Below are 22,836 nucleotides of genomic sequence, written 5' to 3'. Positions count from 1 at the left end.
TTTCGACTCAAGTGAAACCGTGCAAACATTAACTGGCACTAGAACGAACTGTTTCATAATTACATAAATAATACTAAGTGTGCCTGGTGGATATTTGGGTTTCGGTTGCTTTGCTGCAGCTAAGTATGGCTGAGAGGACCTTTGAACAGTTCAAACCCTGTTGGCGGGTTTGAACAGAGTTTTGGCCACCGGCCTGGACAGCATGAAGTAATGGTGTTTGGTCCAGGAAATAAGTGTTGGCTACACCCGTTCCTATGCAAATCTTTGCTAACAATTCATCTTTTCTTTTACAATGCAGCACATTACACTTGCATGCCAATCTAGACAATCAGTTCTTTGTCATCCAACTCTTATAATAAACTCAAGATACTTGTTTTACAATCAGACTTTCTATTAATTCAAAAACAAGTAAGCCTACCTGCAGCTTTTTGCAATTGCACAATGGTTGTACAAAAGCTACACAGCAGCCATTTCATTTTGGTTGGCCTTCTCATGTGCTGCTTTGTGGAAATAGGCACCTGTTTGGAGTTTACAGGTGCTGAGGGGCAGTGGGCAAGGTTCTCAGTTTGGAATGCATGTTGTGAAAGTGAAATGAGCTTCAACATGAAAACAAAAAGTTCCCAAGGGCTGCTGGTTTACTTCGACGATGAGGGGTTTTGCGACTTTTTAGAACTTCTCATACTGAACGGCAAGCTCAGCCTCCGCTTCTCCATCTTCTGTGCCGATCCGGCGACCGTCGTGTCGGACACGGCGGTCAACGACAGCCAGTGGCACACGGTCACAATAAGGAGAAACTTTAAGAACACAACCCTTACAGTGGACAATGAGATAAAGTGGGTGGAGGTGAAGTCAAAGAGACGAGACATGACTGTCTTCAGCCCGTTGTTTGTGGGTGGAATACCACTGGAGTTAAGGTCCGTGCCGCTGCGCCTGACATCAGCTGCAGTCAAGGATCAGCTGTCTTTCACCGGATGGATAACCGATATAAAAGTCAACAACACAGAGTCTGAAATGATCAACAGTGAGGGGGTCCGAGTGGACATCTGCGGGAGAGCCAACACGTGCTTAAATGGAGGAATCTGCACTTTAATTAACAACAAACCAACATGCGACTGCTCACACACAGGCTTCCAAGGGCAGGACTGCAGTGAAGGTAAGGACTGAACTGTTTGAAACACAACATGGCTTTTGCAGGCAACATAAATTATTCTTTCAAACTCCGTTACTTTGCTGTAATCACAATTAGCTAGAATTTAATGCATTCCCTACCTCTGTCTGTGCTAGTCTTACAACGTGCGCTATTGATCTGCAATACAGTTGTTTGTAAAGAGCGAATCTCCTGCAAGGCCTCATTAGCAAAACATGCAGGTGGTTTCATCCCCAAAGGTGTCCTTCATTCTTATCAAATAGGCCTGTTGGGATTCGTTGACCTATGACAAATCTCCCAACGGGTTAGCACAAATGAAAGAGCAGGAGTAATCATTTACGAGTCAAATGGAGTAAACATGAGCGATCTCACCGTCTCTGTAGAATGGATTATAAGAGGTGGCAACAACAGAGCACTCAGATACTAACAGTGTACGGATTATGGCTCTGTTTAGATAGATTATGGCGTTTGCAGTGATACACATATTTATTTGTATGGCTTACTGTTCAAACTTGTACCTAAAACTTTGATTTTTACATAAATTATTAAAAAAATGAAATTAAAAAAATGTAGATGCGGAAACACTGAGTCACATATTTTTGACTAGAACTGAAAAAAACACCCAATGTTGTAATTCAAACTCCCCCCAAAAAAGTTGGAATACAATGTCATTAATAAATAATAAAACTATCTGAGATCCAGGAAATGTAAACACAGAGTTTGCTCACATTAGTTAAGCAACAAGTATAAAATTACCCTGACATGCAGTCAGGATGTTTTTATATGTTGTATTGTATTAAAACATAACAGTATTTAATAAAGATACAAAATGGGTTTGGTAGTGGTGCCTTTACTCCTTTTTGTTTATTTAATTAGTTTAATTTTTATCCATGTTTAAATACTGGTGGACTTTCTGTTATTATTTAACTGACTTTTTAATTGACAGACACTACCTGCTACTTAAATTTATTTATTAATTAAAACTTATCGTTATGCACTGATGCAACAAAAATTGCAGCTTTAACGCCCTATCAGGCTGACAACATTGGATATTTGTTCAGTATTAGGTATTAATTATTATAAGCCTCTCTTCATCAGTGTCATGTAGTAAGTTGTGATGTGATTCAATCTGAATTAGACTATTTGGATTGTGTCAATAAATCAATGAATGTACTCGGACTTGTCATTGTGATGGTAATCGTGTCTTTCATCCCACATCTTAAAGAATAATGCCTGCTACGAAGAAGCTAAAAGATTGCTTTATTTTGTTCAGTGTTAGTGTAATGTTTGCTGAAAGTTACCTTGAATTTAGATTTATGTTTTTTTTTGTTGCAAAACATATATAGACAAAATATGAGGAAGACATTAATATTTTGAAATTCTTTGACAACTGTCCAAGCACATTTCCTTTAACACTCATCACTACTAATCAATTGACATAAGAAAACCGTAAATTGATCAATACTGAGCATTTTATTTCATTTAGCACAGTTTAAAGTTTATAAAGGAAATTGCCACGTGTAATAAAATATGACTGGTCGTTTTTGGCATGTTAATTATGTGTTTGTAGCTGAGGTGTCATCATTTTTCCATCAGTGTTACAGATATTCACTTATCTATGAATTAACCAGTTTATAGGATAATGTTTGAGCAATAAAGTAGAGTATGCTGTTATTAGAATGAATAAAACGTAAACTATAATTGATCAAATGGACCTGCTAATTAACAGAATTCATGACAGTGATCCTATAATAGCTGTTGTATCGTAGTAAAAGCAACTTTGACAAGTTAGCACTATCTGTAAACAGCTAGTTGGGATGGTTATGAGGTGTATTAATGGGACACACTCTCACTTGATAAATACCCATTGAATGCCACTTTTACAAAATGGTTTAGAAACTGATTGGATAGTTTATTTAGTCAATTTGAAGAGGTTCGGTGACAAAAGAGTCATCTTGAACTCATTCTGTGCACAGAAATGTGCATCTGTTCTCTCATTTAATTTATTTTCAGTACAGCCCCACCTCACTGACCTGATTACAAGCAAGCGCGTTGCACTGATGTCGCTTCTCTCCTTGCATTATGTTTCCAAAACTGAATGGTGGATTTATGCAAAATCTACAGTCAGAGAATATTCTCTTAGATGGTTTATTTACTTATTTCCAAGACCATCAGAAATGTGTGTGAGGGAGTTTCAGGAGACATTGTGTTGCATCTTCATATTTGTTTACTGTCATACATGAAATAGAATAAAGTTGGCCATTGTAGATGAATGCATTCCTGACAGTTTGATTTACAGAAGAAAAAAAATGTATTTGTCATTTAGTCTCATATTCAGCACGAAGTAGATCAATTTGGAAACACAGTTTGCACTTGTTAGCTTTTATGTTGCAGCTGTGTGGTACAGAGCAGGTAGTGAACAGTGAGATAAAAAACAACAACTTGACATTCTACTGTTGAAATGGGTTGACTATAAAATGAAAAAAAAAAAAAAAAAAAAAAAATAGTGACATAACACATAGGACTTGTTGGTGCAGCCAGAAATATCTAATAAAAATTGTGCTGAAAATGTTCGCTTGCCAAGAAAAACTGTAGAGTTTATGCTACAAAGTCCTTAACATGATCTATATAGAAGTTTGCTGCTATAAAACTTGTAATAATATATACTCTTCTACTTCCCTTGGGTCAAAATGACCCACAAGGCCTCAGTTTTAAAACTAAGGCCTGTGAGCCACTTTGACCCAAGGGCTGCATGAGGGTGAAACTTGTTAAACTATATTTGAAAGACAGATGACTTGAACTGGCATTTAATATCCAATGAGTTCCTCTTATGGCCCCAAAAAATGTTTAAATAAGTTGTTCATATCCATCCATCCATTATCTTTTGCTTATTCCAAAGTCAGGTTGTGGGGGCAACAGCTTGAGCAGGGAGAAAAGAGGATGTCTGGACATCTCTTTCCACAGTCACCTCTCCCAGCTCTTCTAGGAGGACCCCGAGGCGTTCCCAGGCCAGCCTAGAGACACAGTCTCTCCAGTGTGTCCTGGGTCTTCCCTGGGGTCTCCTCCCAGTTGGACATGCCTGAAACACCTCCCTAGGGAGGTGCTCAGGAAGCAACTTTTCCAGATGCCCAAACCACCTCAACTGACTCCTTTCGATGTGGAGGAGCAGTGGTTCTACTCTGAGTCTCTCCCTGATAACTGAACTCCTCACCATATCTCTAAGGAAGAGTCCAGCTACTCTGCGGAGGAAACTCATGTAATCTGCCTGTATCCATGATCTCATTATTTCAGTCACTACCCAGAGTTTGTGACCATAAGTGAGGTTAGGAACATAGACCAACCAGTAAACAGAGAGCTTTGCCTTACTGCTCAGCTCTCTATTCACCTCAATGGACTGGCACAGTGTCCGCAATACTGCCAACTTTGCCCCAATCCATCTGTCAATCTCACACTCCATTCTTCCCTCTCTCGTGAACAACACCCTGAGATACTTGAACTCCTCCACTTGAGGCAGAACCTCATCCTCGACACAAAAAGAGCAATCCACCCTTTTCCAGTTGAGGACCATGGCCTCAGATTTGGAGGTGCTGATTCTCATCACAGCTGCTTCACACTCAGCTGCGAACTGCTCCAGTTAGAGCTGGAGATCACTACACAATGACGCCAACAGGACCACATCATCTGCAAAGAGCAGAGATGGAATCCAGAGGCCACAGAACTGGAATCCCTCCGCCCCCTGGCTGCAGCAATAAATTATGTCCATAAAAGTTATGAACAGAATCAATGACAATGGGTAGTCCTGGCGGAGTCCAACTCCCACCTTGAAGGGGTCTGACTTAAACTGGCAATGTGAACCAAACTCTCACACTGCTTGTATAGGGACTGAATATGGAGCACCCCCCACAGTGCACCCCGAGGAACACGGTCGAAAGCCTTCTACAAGTCCACAAAGCACATGTAGACTGGATGGGCTAACTCTCTTGAAGTTGTTGAGATAAAAAAAAAAGAAAATACCTATTGCTAAATATGTATTAGTCATGTATTTCTGAAAAAATAAATAAAACAGAAGAAGAAGCTTGCAATTGCTAAAACATATTTTAATTGCGTTCTGTTTTGCTTGGCAGGAAAGCAAAATCCTGTAGAAATTTCTCGACGTTTGCCTTTTGTTTTAGTGAAACCATTGTTCGTGCAAATCTTGTTGCAAGAACAAGGTTGCTTGCTTTTATCTTTTCTGAACATCTTGAACTGCACTGAGACTCAAAATCTACATGAAATATCTGCAAAATTGTTTCCAATCACAAGTGTGATCAAAGCTGTTTTTATCTGCCAGGACATCTCTTGAATTGATCGACCATTTGGGGGAAAAAAGCAACATTTAAATACAAACACTGCCACAAGTCTCCTCTCATCTCTTGAACGTAAATGGAATCTAATGTTCGTACGCAGTTTTAATATAAAGAACATTGAAGTTTAAAACGTTTCCTTCCATTAAATAATTTTAAAACTGTTTTGTTACTCTGATCAGATGAGAGGATTAGAGGATTTGCCAGCAGATCTGTCAACTCTTCTGCAAGCATGCACATTGCATGATGTTGCACACGACCACACACAGACACACAAATCCCTCTGATCAGTAAAACAATTATTTAAATGCACTGCCCTATGTTCAGAAAGTTCCCAGAATCTGTCCTTTTGTTTCTCATTAGAGAAATAACACAGATACACTGGGCAGCTCCATATTTTATCCTGATCCAATGGAAAAAATGTTGTTTATCTTCAACATACAGCAGCCAAGCATTAATCATTGTAGGTGAGACAGTAGGCCAGATCTCAGCTAAGACTTATACAGTTTTTGATTTATTGTTATTATTTTTATTAGGTGATTAATTAAATACATTGCAATTGCTGTATCACCTTAAACTGTATTTTATAGACAGCTTTAAGGACCTTGTAATGATGTACATTTTACCAGTGATTTCACTTAATACAAGAGTTGTACAATATGTTACGTACAATCTGTAACAAAGTTGTTGACACAAAATAATAAAATATGACCAAAAATTTACGTCACACTTAATATCCATTTGAGGAAGGCAAGGACTGCAACATGTTTGCATAGCTGAATGCTAACTTGATAACCGTCGTTTAGCACAAATATTTTTAAGTCATTTTCTAAAGCAAACCTAATAAATAAAACCCAAAACAGTTTTAAAATATTCAGAACAAAACATAGGCAATAACAAAAGCTGCGCTTGACACGCCCTACCCCATTTATTTGCAATTGTAACATTTGGAAACTAATTGAACAATGTCACTAAATCAATCTGATAACTGAAATTATGTTAAACAAATAACACTAGTCACTTTATTTTGGTCGTGAGTTACTTGTCTTATTATTATTTAATATCCGAGCAACTAATTTGAACTAGTTTTATTAGTACCATATTTTACAGCCTATAAGTTTCAACTTTTTTAACTAATTTTCATACCCCGCGACTTATACGCCGAAGCCACTTATTTATGTTTTTTTTTTCTTCCGTATTTATAAAGCAATATTTGGCTCAGATATGACCGTTTTCATTCATTCACGGAAATGGTGATGCAGACATACCTTGGGGATTTCAAAATAAAAGTGTACTTTAAAGATGACTTTATGAATCGATGCTTTAGTTTTGCCACAATATAATTGAATCATTAATCATTTAATTGATATATCAATTTAAATCAATGCATTCTTACACCCCTAATTTGGACTGATGCAACTTATACGGCGGTGCAGTTGTTTTTTTTTAGCTGACAAATGTATTTAATGGCTCCTTACATTGTCATTCTTACTGTCAACACTTTGCATTATTGCTAGTTTTATCTGGTGTCTAAAAAGTCAATTTGTGATAATCCATTGTGATGTTTTTTTTTTTTTTTAATTAATTTTGTCTTTTTTTTGGTGGTTGTGGTGGTGGTGGTGGTGGTGTGGGGGGTTGCAAAAGAGATAGTTCAGGGAGATTCTCTTAACAGCGCCCTTGGATCTAAGACAACATTAATGAATGGCAACATAAAAGTGTACACCCAAAGAGAGCAGAATTAGACTTCCAGATCTACCTTACCAATATTTGCATAGAATAAATATGAATTTAGCAAAGAAGAAAAAGTGATTACAGCTGAAGGAGTTGTCAGATGTCAGTATAGGAAAAACTACAAAGATTATGGCTACCCAAAGGCACATGACAATTTTGTGGAGGCTGCAAACAATCAGCGCCTTCTATGTGCCAACAAAGCGTGAGGAAATTCCAGATGGCTCCTAGAGCATCTGTCAATGAGATGTTAGAAATAGGTTCTAGGGTTGGGACTTTTAGACAGGGCTTCATATTTTTTGCTGATTGTTTACGATCTTGTCTGATTGACATCTTGATTTGACAACATATTAAAATAATGTTTGTTGGCTGTGTAATCACCGGGAACACTTTGTTATGGTCCTTGAGCTATACCTGAAGTGATTTTGATTGGTCCTTGGAGTGAACTGCTGCTGTAAGGGATTATTGGTGGCTTGTGGTAAGTATGGTCTGTAAAACAAAGGTTTAAATGGGGTTTTGGACCATAGGGGACCAGTTCACAGTCGGTGTTTGCTTATTTTTGTTTTATTTTCCTCACTAGTGATAATTGTTTTCTTTGTAACTACATTCTTTAAACTAAGCATGCTTAACTCAACAGGGACCCCTGAGTGATGAATGTGTTTGGACATTGACTGGTTGAGAAAATTAAATACTGTAGTCTTCCAGCACCTTCAAGTTAAAACTACATTTGCATTGTTGAAGTAGAAACACGTCTGCTTAGATGTGCTCCTTTAACATGTGCAGCACAAAGTAGACTGATCTGTCAAATGGCTTTTTGCCTTTCGACTTTCCTTCATTTGTGGTTAGTGCCATGGTTTTTTAATCCTGAGGTTGCCGGTTCGAGCACATGTTGCATCAGGAAGGGCATCCGGTGTAAAACTACCAATATGTCAGCCAGTGACCACCAAATCTTTCATGGGAGTTTACTCTATGTGGTAACCCCTGAAGAAGAGAGCAGGTCATATGGCATCCTTCACTGTTGTTGTTCATTAATGTCAGATTCATAAGTGACTGTTGGTTGAGCGTTGCTCAATTATAGCATTTCCTTTATATTATTACTGTTTGGTTTGGAGACAGTCGCATTGACAAAAAGACACGAGACAGAACTGGAAGTGGCATATGTGAATATGTCGAGGCTCTCCTTGGGATTTACAAAGAATAATAGAATTAGATAATCAGAGGCATAGTACAGTTTGAATGATTGGGAGATAAAGTTAGAGAGGTCAGACTGAGATGGATTGGACATGTCCAGAGGAGGGACAGTGTATGGGTAGAAGGATGTTAGAAATGTAGCAGCCAGGAGAAAGACAAAAACGAAGGAAGCAAAGGAGATAAATGGATGCAGTTAGAGAGGACATGGAGGTAGTTGGAGTAAAGACAGAGGACAGTGAGATGGAGGAGGATGACTTGTTGTGTAGACCATTGAAGTGGGAACAGCCAAAAGAAAAGTACTTTTATTTTTTTTAGAAAATCATCCACATATATATTAATATATGTTACAATTCAAAAGCCAGTAAATAAGAATCACAGATATAAAACACCTAATGAGTATTTAAAGCAAACAACTATATGCATCTAAGATTAAACAACTATTTCAATTCAATTCAATTCAGTTTATTTATATGGCGCCAAATCACAACAAAGTTATCTCAGGGCACTTTACAGGAACATTCACATACATAAAAAAGACTATTAGTAAAGTTCTCTATCTAAGGAGGCCAGCAGACAAGTTGAATCTTGGCTTCGTTGCAGTCTCCCATCCTGAGCAAGCACAGTGGCGACAGTGGAAAGGAAAAACTCCCTTTTAAAAGGAAGAAACCTCCAGCAGAACCAGGCTCAGGACAAGCGGCCATCTGCTTTGACCGGCTGGTTGAGAGGAACAGGAAGGAGAGACAGACGAACACAGAATGGAAGGTCCAGGTGTATCTGAAAGACAAAAAACACACGTCAAGGATATAAAAATGTATTACAAATACAAAATAGGTTGAGCAGAGTAAGTAAAGACAGTAGCAGAGAGAAAAGTGTGGTCAGTTTGTCCTCCAGCAGTCTAAGCCTATAGCAGCATAACTAAGGGAGAGCTCAGGAAACCGAAGCCGACCCTAACTATAGGATTTAGAAAAAAAAGGAAAGTCTTAAGTCTTAAGTCTCAACTAGATGCTTAAACAATCCAAATGCAGATGTGTTTTAAATTTGAGGTCCATTGTTTTTCTCTTCTTGCAGAGTCACATTGTTCTTTAAAACTGCATAATTTATTCCTATTAAACATTTGTTCTTCTTTTCCAAAAATATGTATTTATGTGTATTTATGACACATTAACAACCAGAAAAAAAAGTCTAATTGAGTCTGTGAAGCCCATGAAAAACATATTTTGCACTTATTTCAACATTAAAAGCAAACACGTTCTTGCTTACTGCTCCATAGTAGGATCAACAGTCCTTAAATCTCTCAGGGAGTACTTCAATATGTTTATTAATTATATATAATCATTTAATTTATATGTAAATATAAATAAACACATTTATTCAATAGGAACTTAATTAAAAAATAAATATGTGCTGTAATTTCTCTGCCAAGGCAAGGAACGACGATAAAAAGACATACAGTAAAATTCATTGCTGATCACGATCACTTTCTTTAAAATTGCGAGATGAGGCACTAGCCTCAGCAGAGCGTGGCACACTCCAAGTGCTCCTCAAGATTTGAGTTGATTTATAAGTATGGCTTCATGTGAATACTTGATTTAACTATTCAGTATTCAAGAGCATTCCCCTTATTCTCATATGAATTAAACTGCTGTGAGATATAGTGTGTGAGAAAATGAATTTTTAATGTGAACGATGGCTCTCTTTCAAGCATGTCTGTCATCGTGTCACAAACCATGTGACTGGACCGCATCTCCCAACGTGTCATTCTGTTCACAGGCCTCCAGCAGCTTCACTCAGACAAAAGCAGATTAATAGTACACTGCTGTCTCTGAGTCCAAAGACAGATATTAGGATCAAAAGATTAGAGGGATTTTCATGGAGGATTTTTTTTTTTTTTTTGCCTTGTTTAAATATGTTTGCTCCTGACTGTCAAAGGGTGTTTGTGAAATTCATTGACACCGAACTCCTCTAACGGGATCTGTCCCATGCATAGCACAAATAAAACACACCTGAATATCCACACTGTGCTCACACACACATAAACATTCAATTTTAAATTAGATGGTACCATTTTTTATTCAGCAATTAAATGTTAAATCTCAATCACTGCAAGGATCTGATAAAAATCTGACCTTGAACAGTTCTTTTATCATGGTCAGAGAGAAATGACGTCCTTACATCTTTCTGTTTAGTTAGCATAAAACTAGTTTTTAGTTGGGACAATTAGTGTGTGGTTTGGTCTGCTGTAAACAAATATAAAATTAAGCTGAAAAAAGCTTTGATTTCCTGGAAGAACATGCGTTTACTTGAAACATGGGTCACTTTGATGCTGCTGGTTGAGCCTGAAGCTCATGAGAGTTGTCTCAAATATTTAAAAAGTCAAATGTTGACAAGCATGAGGCCTTGAAGTCATAATGGGGATAACTGCACTAAAAGAATAATCTTCCAGAGTACCATATTTTTCACTGTATATGTTGCACCCTTTTGCATAGGACATACACTGAAGCGACTAATACCCCCCCCCCCATATTTATAACCCAATTTTTGGCTGAGATCTGACAATTTCATTCATTCTGGCATGGAAAACAGCAAGCACTACCATTTTCAGTCGCTAGAGGGCGCTCAACCAATATGGCAAGCCAAGTCTCTCATTAATAGGTAAAAGTGGCTATTAATGAGACACTTAGCTTGCCTTAGAAAGCCATCTTCGTCTCGCTCCAGAACTCCTGGAGCAAACGTCAAATCAGCTGCATTTCACCTGGGCGACGCGGCAAAATGCAGCTGATTTGACCATTTAAGTGCATTTATTAAGGAAAAGTTAAACTGAGACACACCTTTGCTATAATGTCAAGCAAACAAATAATTGTTTATAGGTGTTAATCTTGTAAAATTTCTACAAAATGCACAGCGAGTCCTCCCTCTGCGCGCTCACACGTCTGCAAATTGATTTTTGAAATGCAGCTTATTTGACCAATATAATGCATTTTTTAAGGAAAAGTTCAACTGAGACCTACCTTTGCTATAATGTCGAGCAAACAAACAATTGTTTTTAAGTGTTAATCTTGTAAAATTATTGTTAAAGTCTTCCTGTGCATGCTCCCGCGGTCGCCATTTGGGAGCCAATCGATTTTTTGGCACAACACCAGCCCACGTTTCCGTGTGGTCAGCGGTGACGCGTAACAAACACGACGCGTCAGTGGCTTGTTTGTTTAAGGATCCCCATTAGTTTCTACTGTAGTAGATGTACTATAGTACTAATAATATGTACTATATGTAGTATAGTACGGTAGTAGTTTCTACTGGTGATGCATAATAGATGCAACCTATATGGCAAAGCAACATATTTATGTTTTTTCCACTTTATTAGACATTTTTGGACTGATGCGATGTATACGGCGGCAAGTACATAAATTGTATGACTGACATTGTGATTTTATTATTGTGTAAAGGTTGCACAAATAACCCGCTTTGTCATTTTGTGGGGTAATAAGTTGGTATTCTTCATACTAAAAAAACAAAATGTTATAAGCTTTGCTCTTAATGAAGTTTAAAGTACCATTAAGTCAGACATTAGCTCCTATAAAACCCGAAGGATTGTCTACTTTAGTTGGAACTTATTTACTTTTTATTCATGATGGATGTTGAAGTGGATTAATGTTAACAGTATTCAGAGCTTAGCTGCATTTAATGCTCACGTGTACTTTATTAATGTTGCTTTTTTTACTTAAGCTGAAGAGGCACTCTTCAGATAGGGATTTGTCGCACGTCAGCAGTGGGAGATGTGGCATCGAGTTTTCTTAAGCAACTGCTCTGCACATTTATTTACATTAAGAAAATAGCTTCCACCTAAAACCCTATAGCAAGTTTCAAATGTGCTGAGCCAATACTTACAAACTTGCAGCGTGTACTGATTTATGTAATGCTTTCTTCTGCTTCTAATATTACTGCTTAATGAAAAAAGATTGACTTTACATTGGTAATACTATCCTAGATATCGTCAATCCTGGGATTAAGGTTATTAGAACCTCTGTATAAGCTGCTCTGATTATCCTGGATCATTCCAAATCATAAGATGTAAAAAAAAAGGGGGAGTGCATCTGCTCTTGCAATCCTTTATAACAGGTCTGTTTCTTTGAGGGAACCTGGATTGGAAAACAATGTCCACACAACATCTGTCATGAGATTCTCAAAATAATTATAATGGTGCAAATAACTCACAAATGCTGACACTGGTTTAGTAAAATTAAAATAGAATTGTGAGCTTTCCATTTAATTTGTAAGTGTGAGAGCTTCAGTTTACTTTATATAGGAAATGTAGTATATTTTACATCAATCTATTAAAATGTTTATTAGCTCACTTGAAAAAGGTGATGTAATTTTGGAGATTGCTGTTTTTACCATCTGGCTACGACTCTAATAAGTAAGCATTGAAGAAAAGGCTACAGCTGCTGCTTTACCATTTAATAGTATCTCAAATACAATAAATCATGTATACATATCTCTCTCTCTCTCTCTCTCTCTCTCTCTCTCTCTCTCTCTCTCTCTATATATATATATATATATATATATATATATATATATATATATATATATTCAGAAGTCTGTCTAAACCTGTTCACTTATTAAATCATAGTTGTTTAATATACCCAACATCTGGAAAAATAACAATGTCAGAAAGTAATCTTATCAGCCCTCAGAGGCCACATTATACAGTGGTGCTTGAAAGTTTGTGAACCCGTTAGAATTTTCCACATCTCTGCCTAAATATGACCTAAACATCATCAGATTTTCACACATCCCAAAAGAAGATAAAGAGAACACAGTTAAACAAATGAGACAAAAATATTATACTTGGTCATTTATTGATTGAGGAAAATGATCCAATATTACATATTTGAGTGGCAAAAGTATGTGAACCTATGCTTTCAATATCTGGCGTGACCCCCCCCCCCCCCCATGCAGCAATACCTACAACTAAACATTTCTGGAAACTGTTGATCAGTCCTGCACACTGACTTGGAGGAATTTGAGCCCATTCCTTTGTACAGAACATCTTCAACTTTGGGATGTTGGTGGTTTCCTCACATTAACTTCTCACTTCAGGTCCTTCCACAACATTTAGATTGGATTAAGGTCAGGACTTTGACTTGGCCATTCCAAAACATGCACTTTATTCTTTAACCATTCTTTGGTAGAACCACTTGTGAGCTTAGGGTCATTGTCTTGCTGCATGACCCACCTTCTCTTGAGATTCAGTTCATGGACAGACGTCCTGACATTTTCCTTCAGAACCCTCTTATATAATTCAGAATTCATTGTTCCATAAATGATGGCAAACCGTCCTGGCCCAGATGCAGCAAAACGGGCTGAAACCATGATACTACCGCCACCGTGTTTCACAGATGGGATAAGGTTCTTATGCAGGAATGCAGAGTTTCCCTTTCTCCAAACAAAACATGTTTAATTTAAACCAACAAGTTCTACTTTGGTCTCATCCATCCACAAAACATTCTTCCATTAGTCTTCTAGTTTGTCCACACGATCTGTAGCAAACTGCAGACAAGCAGCGATGTTCTTTTTGGAGAGCAGTGGCTTCCTCCTTGAACCCTGCCATGATACCACTGTTGTTCAGTGTTCTCCTGATGGACATTGATATTAGCCAACATGAGAGAGGCCTTCAGTTGCTTAGAAGTTACCATGGGGGCCTGTGTGACCTTGCTGACTATTCCATGCCTTGCTCTTGGAGTGATCTTTGTTGGTCCACCACTCCTGGGGAGGGTAACAATGGCCTTGAATGTCCTCCATTTGTACACACTCTGTCTGACTGTGGATTGGTGGAGTCCAAACACGTTAGAGATGGTCTTGTAACCTTTTCCAGTCTGATGAGCATCAACAACTCTTTTTCTGATGTCCTCAAGAATCACTTACATTTGTGCCATTATACACTTCCACAAACATGTTGTAAAGAGCAGACTTTGATAAACCCCTGCTCTTTAAATCAGTCAGGATGTCCTCTCACCTGATCATCATTCCACCGATTGAAAACACCTGACTCTGATTTCACCTTCAAATTAACTGCTAATCCAAGAGTTTCACATACTTTTTCCACCCACAAATATGTAACATTGGATCATTTTTCTCAATGACCAAGTGTTTTTTTTTTTTTCTAATTTGTTTAACTGCATTTTCTTTATCTACTTTTAGGACTTGTGTGTAAATCTGATGATGTTTTAGGTCATAACTATGCAGAAATGTAGACAATTCTAACAGGTTCACAAATTTTCAAGCACCATTGTATTGTTTTTAGTTGTTCTGAGTTTTTATTTTGTCTGTAATGTATTGATATGTAGACACATCTTTTTCCCAAGAGTTAGCCTATTGGACACTTTTCAGTTTGGTTAGTTCAGTTCCAGTGGGTTGATTTACAAAAAAAAAAAGCTTACATGTGGATAAAATAGCTTTGAAAGTATAAATGCAGCACCATTGACTAAATAATTGTATGTAGAGTGGAAATTAGCTGGAGTATAATTATCCACAGCTGTGGTAGCTACCAGTTTTAATCAGAGTGGCTGGTCACTCTGCCCGCTTCCTCCCTCTTCACCATTATTGTTGCTTGAGGAGGGTAATGGAGCAATGGTAAGCTGTGCAACGCCACTAACACTCCTCTGTTAGACAGATGCATTAAGTATAGACAGTGATACAAAAAGATGAGCCCTCACTTACACTCATTACTCTTGATTTGGTTCAAATTGTAATTCAACAACCAATCAATACTTGCAAGCTCTGATATTTCTGCAGTGCTTTTACATTTTCTTCTAATGGGCCTGTGTAAGAAGCCATTTAAGAATACACATTCTGCTACAGAAGGGAGTGATAATGAAAGTCAAGATGTTGTGTAAAAATTTTAAGAAAAAAAAGCTTTATTGCATAAATTAATTTGCCTTCAATTTTTCACAATAAAAATGAAGGCAATATGTATTAATGTTTTACTTATGTTTTAGTTTGTTTAAAAATCAAGAGTTTGAGTGTAGCAGCTTTAATAGATCAGATTCAATATTTTTATTCTGTACTGGTAAATTGACACTTGATCAACAGTAAAATGTGGTTTGTATGAGATACACTGTGCACATATAATCCATCAATAGGACAAAGACGGGTAACAACGATTGTACCCATGTAATTTGTACAATATACGTATTTCTGTTTGTAGCTCATTTCATTAGATATTTTACTAAGTTTATTGGATTTCTCAAAGTAATCATTGTATTTGGATTTATAACTGAAGTTGACTTTTGAAGTCAGTTCTATTCAAGATGGCTGGTATATTAATAAAAAAATAAAGACTTTAATTACTGAATAAAGATTTAGCGTGGTCATATCTGAGACTGGTCCCCAACAAATATTTAGATAGCTAGCAGCTTGTACAAGATCTCTTTTTAAAACTTTGTCAGTTATGATCAAAATCACCATTAAAAGAGTGGATTTTATTAAAATTTTCATGAAATAACCACTGATTATACCTCTAGAGCTGATTAAGTTTTAGAGTCAAGATGGCTGCTGTGGCCAACTAACTGTAGAAAACAGCACATGCTTTAACCAAATCAGTTTTCCAGATATTATTATATAATTTGGCGTTCTATTCATAACACATATGCATCCTTGTTGCGTGTGATCTTTGAGCAAAGCTTGGATACAATTGATTAAGTCAATCCTGTTTTTGTGTTAGCAACATATTTAATGAATCGCAATAGATTTTAATGAAAACAAACGTCATTAAGTAGTTTTTGGATGTGCTTCGGCAACATATTATTTTTTTGGAGTAAATTCAATTCAAGGTAGTCACCATAGCTAATCAACGTTAGCCAAAACAAATACAGACATTAAGCTAAAATCTCATGTGGTAGTAGCTGAAAGTCATTTGCAATGCATATCCTGAGAGTGACATATCTGCATAATACTAGTGTTTGTGCAAAACAAAGTATTTTTAAGATTTGATCCTATGGTTACAACCTAATATAATTTAAAAATGCTGGAATGAAAATGGACAGGGTTATTTAGAGGTGAAAAATATAATGTAAAAAGTTGCTGGGAAGATCTTTGTTCAGTTTAATAGTTTTAAACAATGGTTTATTTTGTCTATATTCATAAAAAGTGTTAATATATATATTTTAAGAATTCGAGATAATTAAAAAAGTGCATCTGACCTATATTTTGAAAGCCACGTGCCGTGCAGAAGGTACAGTTTGACGTATGCAAAATCAATGTGGTCTTTTTTCATTAATATACCTTTGTTGTTTTATAATGCATCACAAACAACACAGTTGACTCTTTAATTATGCAGATAATATATTTAATATGTTTTACTTGTAATTATGCCATTTTTATTGTGACTCTGCGTCGCACCAAATATATATAAAGCTTTGAGTCGGAAGAACCTGCCATAAAACTGACTTTAAGTGTGCATGCATTGTGAATAAAAATAAACATCACAAAAAGAAAACAATAACTGCTGAACTATTTTCCATATTTTCAGCATATAATATATAATTTAATTATTATTTACCTTTTCTGGTATAGTCCGTAACATTTAAGTGTGATTATGTGCATAATTATGTCTGATAGCAGCCTGAATAAATGCTAGAAAGGGCGTGGAGGTTATTAGCTTGTTTGTATTTGTATGTATCGTTCGTGCCGACGTACGCGTCGCACCGCCGTATAAGTCGCATCATTCCAAAAATATCAAATAAAGTAAAAAAAAACATAAATAAATTGCTTTGCTGTACAAATCATATCTATTATACATCACCGCTGACCACCCAGAAATGTGGGTCGGTGTTGTGCAAAAAATAGATTGGCTGCCAAATGGCGGCCACGGGTGCGCGCACGGGAGGACTTTAACAATAATTTAACAAGATTAACACTTAAATATAAAATGCAGCTGATTTGATATCTGCTCCAGAAGTCTGGGAGCAAAATCAAGGTGGATCACTGTGGCAACCCATGCGTCTCATTGACAGCCATTTTTACTTATTAATGAGACACTTGGCTTTCCATTTTGCTCGAGGGCCCTCTAATGGCTGAAAATAGTAGTGTTCAATATTTTCCATAACAGAATGAATGAAATTGTCAGATCTCGGACAAAAAATGGTTTATAAATATGGGGTAAAAAAGTTTACTAGTCGATTCGGTGTTTAAGTCACAGGACTTGCAAAAGGATGTAAAAAGGTGCAACTTATACAGCGAAAAATATGTTAATAAGATAAATAAATCAATGTTATTTTAAGCACATATCTGTACAACATGCATATTTACATTATCTGTGACTCAAAAGCTCTGAATTAGAAGAGGCTATAATTTCAAAGGCTGTATTGTGTTATTGTATGTTTGCTATTAGCAGGCAAGCCTTCCTAACAGGTAAATTGTACCACATATAAGAAATATAAATCACAGTAGGCCTGACGACCATAATACTAGACAGTGAAAGGTTGATACAAGCAGACAGGATCTTCTAATATTGTCAAATGGCAGAGAAAAGAGAATTATATCCATAGCTGGATGTGGTGTCTAGTGAATGTGACGCACGCTCCTTTATGTGAAATGTCAACTGGACTTCCCCCTCGCTCTTGCCATGTCTCTTCAGCCAGCTGTGAGACAGCCATTTGAGTGTGTGTGTGAGTGTGTGCCTTGCTTGGCATTTTATCCAGCTGGCTGAGTGTGGCTTATGTGACGTTCAGGAGTGGACTCACAATGGCTACTTTTTTTTTTTTTTTTGGTCTGCTGTGTCACACTGGCTTTAAACCGTTGTCACAATTTTGAGTTCACAGTCACGGAGTCAAGATTGTGTAGGTCTGCATGAGACACAGCGTAAAGTAACTCAATTTGTAGATTTATTTCTTTTTCAGCTATGTATTTTCTTTCGGCTTTCACACACCAGATGTTTCATTAAGTGAGGCATCAACTTCAACGTCAATGTCATTGTATTCCTTGAGCCAGTGTGCAAAACATGACGATACAAGACTTATCAGAGATGCAGATTGTCTGATACACAGTCGAGTGTATTTTGGTGTAGTGTTACCAGCACAATAGCACTGGGATCGCTTTGTCAAAGGGATTAAATGGATTTACAACTCCGGATTAGACCCTAACCAGCTGGGTATATTTGTGAACGACGTACGTGTGTATGTGTGGATGGGGGTTGTTTTAATTGTTCCTGGTAGGTGATACTGCTGTTAAAGAGAAGCATCCTTTCATTGGAAAGCAACCAAATAAAACTTTATTCCATGTAGCCCTCTGAAGTTTGGATACAGATCAGTTCAGGAGATATCTCTACGCAGGTGAACACGGTTCATTAAAATTGTTTGTAGTGGACTCCTTGACCAAATCACATTCACAGAGTAGCGTTTTTGTCCCTGTGCTTTGATGAATTGTACGTAAATCAGCTGTTTTTTTTCCATTTTAGACTTGAAATACTGAGAGGATTTTATGCATGGATTGGAATTTCTTAAATAATACGGTGCATGTCTATGCACTTTGGTAACAGTTTCTGTTTTCAAAGTGCTATATAAATAAATCTGACGACTATGAAAGAATCAAATATAAGGAATAATTAGTGGTTGTTCTTCTAAATTATGTTTTAATCTGCTGAGAGGAAGGGAATCACTTCACAATTTATTGCATGCTACCTTAAATTATATTTCAGATCTTTTCTGGAAAGATTATGAACAGTTAATATCTCACCATGACTTTTTGAACAACCTCAATTTGGGGAAAAAAAAAAAAATGCTTATCAGGTTAAATAGCTAATGGCTTACATTAATACAATAACATTAATGGTTAAAAAAAAATCAATGATTGTAATAAAAAAATAGGGTTTTGATATTAGTAGATGCCTTTTTTTTTAATCCCATCTTCCTCATTTGTTCATTTGCAACTCATAGTTCCATGTTTGTTTGTTTTTTTTTTAATTTATGTACTTTAGTTTATTTTTTTTGCAAGGCTGTTATAACATATTGTTTTATTTGTTTGTTTGTTTGTTTAAAATCAGAGTGCTTTATATCGCAAAAAAATATATTTGCAACCCACATGCATGTTTTTGTGCTCTTTTACAATTTAAATCTAGCAGCCCTGTGTTGCAACAAAATGGACTCCCCTATTGCACAAATTACATTGTTTTTATGTAACTTTTATACATCAAATGCATATATTAAACCACACATTTCTTTTGGGGGCTTAAATAAATGAGGTACCACTGTGTTTGTCATGCATACTGAGAAATATTTTAAATTCAGAAACCCCATTGGAAGTCATATATAGAGAACTGAATCCTACCAAAATACTGCGTACATATCTGTTTTTTTTTTTGTTTTGTTTTTCTGAAATAGTGGTGGTTTGAATTGTTTTGTGCATGTTGTTTGATTTGGAAAGGGAACCAGTGGTCATGGTAAGTTTTGAGTCGACAATAAAATCATTTAAATCTGTGCATAAACAATTTTTGAAGAGGTAGGGATTCGTTTTGTAGTGAAAACTGTGCTTTCATCCCAGTCTGGTTGCATGGTGTTAGTGATGACACAGTTACTTTGTCTGTGTTTATTATAAACTGGACATTGCATGCTTGTGCATTCATGATGCTATTCTGTTCATTGTTTAAAAAAATAAAAAAAAATCACCTTTTTTGTCGTCATATTTTGTACCATTCATTATATGTTGCAGTTTCAACATGTAGGCTCCAACTAATAAAAAGAGTTGCTGACTGACTCATTTTCTTTATTTAGACAGGGTACTCTTATATGCTCTCACTGAATTATTTTACATGTTTCCAGCCTCATCATTTTGTTAAACCATTAAAACAATGCCCACAGGTAGCAGGATAATTACTTCACATATTTGCTGTTGCTTTACCAAAACGCAGCAGATTCTTTTATCAAAATGAATCTCACTTCCACAAAATGAACATTTACTTCCAAAATTAATGTTAGGGGCAATTTCATTTGGCAGGCAATCTCTTTATCCGTTACCAAAATACTGATGTCAGGATTTGTCACTGTGTCCAAATCTTTCTGTTCTGAAACATTTGAGGCTTTGCTTTTTACAACCAATTATTTTAGTTTTGGTAAAATTTCCAAGTAGTGGATTTCATCACGGAGAGCAGATTTGAATCAAAGTGAAATAAATATGTACATATCATTTATTGAGCATGTTGAGGCAAACATTTGTAGTGTCAATCAAGTTTAAATGAGCCAAACAGAGCAGGAGAAATCATCTTTAATATGCTGAGTTGTTTATTTTCTCAACTTCTGATGCCTTCTGATCTATAATGACAGTTTTGAGACCAAAATAGTGCAACAACGTCAAACCTGTCATCTATTCAGGGTCAGGTTTTTACCAAATAAGAGGTGGGGTTACAATATGGGACAGGCCAGTTTTTCCTAAGCAGGGCTTGCAGTAGATCACTTGCATGTGATGTTTAATGCCTTGCATGGTGACAACATGCAATGGCCTGTACTAGTCTGCATGCTGCTTAATGAATATCTTCCTTTCTCTCTCTTTGCCTGTCTGTGCATCCAGAAGACAACAACACTGAAGGTGGGTATTTCCATCATCCATTCTTACTCCATCTAATGTTCTTATGGCCAAGGCCTTTCAAACAAATGTATTTTTTACTGGTGACGGTACTCGCATAACTGGACTGGTAAGTGTGATTTATTAGATGTATGCTATATTTTTGTGATTTTGCCACATTTATTTCTCATTTTTAAAAAAATTTGCGTCCTAAATATTATAGCCAAAGTATCTATTTAAACATTAAAATGGATTTTATATGACACCATGATATGCTATCTCTCTATAACAGACTCGTAGAGGAGTATGATCATATTCATATTCACTTTTCTTGCATAAATATCCCTGTACACTCACTCTAATTACCTTTTAATATTAAGCATAAGGTCAATGACAGACAAGAATTACAAAAATCTGCACCGCTAGTAATACTCAATAACATTTCTAGCATCAATATTTTCTAAAAAAAAATATAGATAATTATTTAATTTCAACTTAAAATAATAAATCGAAAAGAACCACTAACCAATAAACGCAGTGATGTTCTGCACCTAAAAGTCATTGTTTATTTTTCTATTAACAAAAAGGAACAAAACCATCAAATAACTTGTTTTTAGCAAGAACTCTTTGAACCCCTTCTGGTACGGAGACGAAACGTCAATTAAGTTTCTGACTGTTGTGTAGTAAGTTGCTGATGACGCATTGCAACCTGCTTTGGTTGATTCAATGCTCATCCTGATAACCCTGTTTGTGCGTCCTCCTGTTGATCTCTTTCCCACTTTTCCCGTATCCCGACACCCCTTACATAACACAGACATCTACTTTGAAGGAGATGCCTGCATGTCAGTGTGACACAGTTTCCCATGATCCCTTGTTCTCTGCTGACTGTGCTCTTGTTTTCCTTTAAGGTCTGGCACACCTGATGATGGGCGACCAAGGTATGGGCTCTGTTCCTTTTCCTGTCATTCCTCCATTGATCCTTCTGCTCCCGTTGTGCTTAGAAATGTGTGTGTCACTAACCTGTGCAGGCTTGAAGCTTCCGATATGGGCTGCTGTTGTTTCTCTTATCTTCTTGACTGTCAGTCTTTATTTTTCACTTTATTCAGGCTCATCAGTCTCTTGAGTCTGTACTCTGTTGACAAGCCATGTCATTTCTTTCCATAAGTTCTTTATTTTTTAATTATTCACATTTACGGTACTTACTTGCGGTGGAGGTTCAAGTAAAGGGAGAATTGCATTAACGCAGTTTGGATGTAATATATGGTTGTGGGAAAGAGCTTCCTGACTTTTTAAGCTAATCCTCATCCAAACTCACTTCTGTAATGCATGTTGAGAGCATCTGCACAGATGCTTTGTCCATTCTACTGACATCCTTTCATTTGTGTGGATATTATCATGGTGCAGCAGAGCAGGGGTGGATTTTTTTTTTAATTTCCACTCCACAAGTCAGACTTCCATTCCCTTTTTTATATTTGCACATATCTGTAACCATCAATCTTCTCTCAACTGTCATCTGTCATTTAATGTTACTATAAAACTTATTGGTGTCTCCTCTTCCCATACACACACAGATAAACAGTAGTCCCTCGCTACATTGCGGTTCGTTTATCGTGGACTCGCTCTGTTGTGGTTTTTCAAAACAAGATTGGGCATGACAAACAATTGACTGATTGATGGATGAGCCGCATGATCGGCATGGGATTTTTATTTAGAATACATTATTTAAAATTATTTAGCACTTGCTGCACATTTGTGTAGCCCAGGGATGCAGAAAAAAAACTTCCTCCTGCACCTTTGTTCAGCCCATATATACTACAGGATAAAATTCCTGATGCAGCTGGTCAGCTGTTCACAGTGCAGAGTGGAGAAGTGTAT

General features: G+C 36.7%; 1 protein-coding gene across 1 annotated transcript in view; it reads left to right on the top strand.

Moving 5' to 3' along the window:
• Positions 1–441: 441 nt before the first annotated feature.
• LOC119425523 (neurexin-1a) overlaps positions 442–22,836 on the top strand; it is a gene marked incomplete at its 3' end in the record, with an annotated part of 124,983 nt that continues 102,588 nt past the window's right edge. The window contains 3 exon segments of the mRNA XM_037693087.1: positions 442–1,153; positions 20,968–20,985; positions 21,870–21,899. Coding sequence (XP_037549015.1) covers positions 442–1,153; positions 20,968–20,985; positions 21,870–21,899 — 760 coding nt within the window.

Source organism: Nematolebias whitei, chromosome 1 (genome assembly GCF_014905685.2).
Source record: "Nematolebias whitei isolate Nwh7 chromosome 1, NemWhi1, whole genome shotgun sequence".
NCBI classification, from domain to species: domain Eukaryota; kingdom Metazoa; phylum Chordata; class Actinopteri; order Cyprinodontiformes; family Rivulidae; genus Nematolebias; species Nematolebias whitei.
The sequence above is the reverse complement of the archived record's forward strand: the minus strand, read 5'-3'. Positions and strand labels throughout refer to the sequence as shown.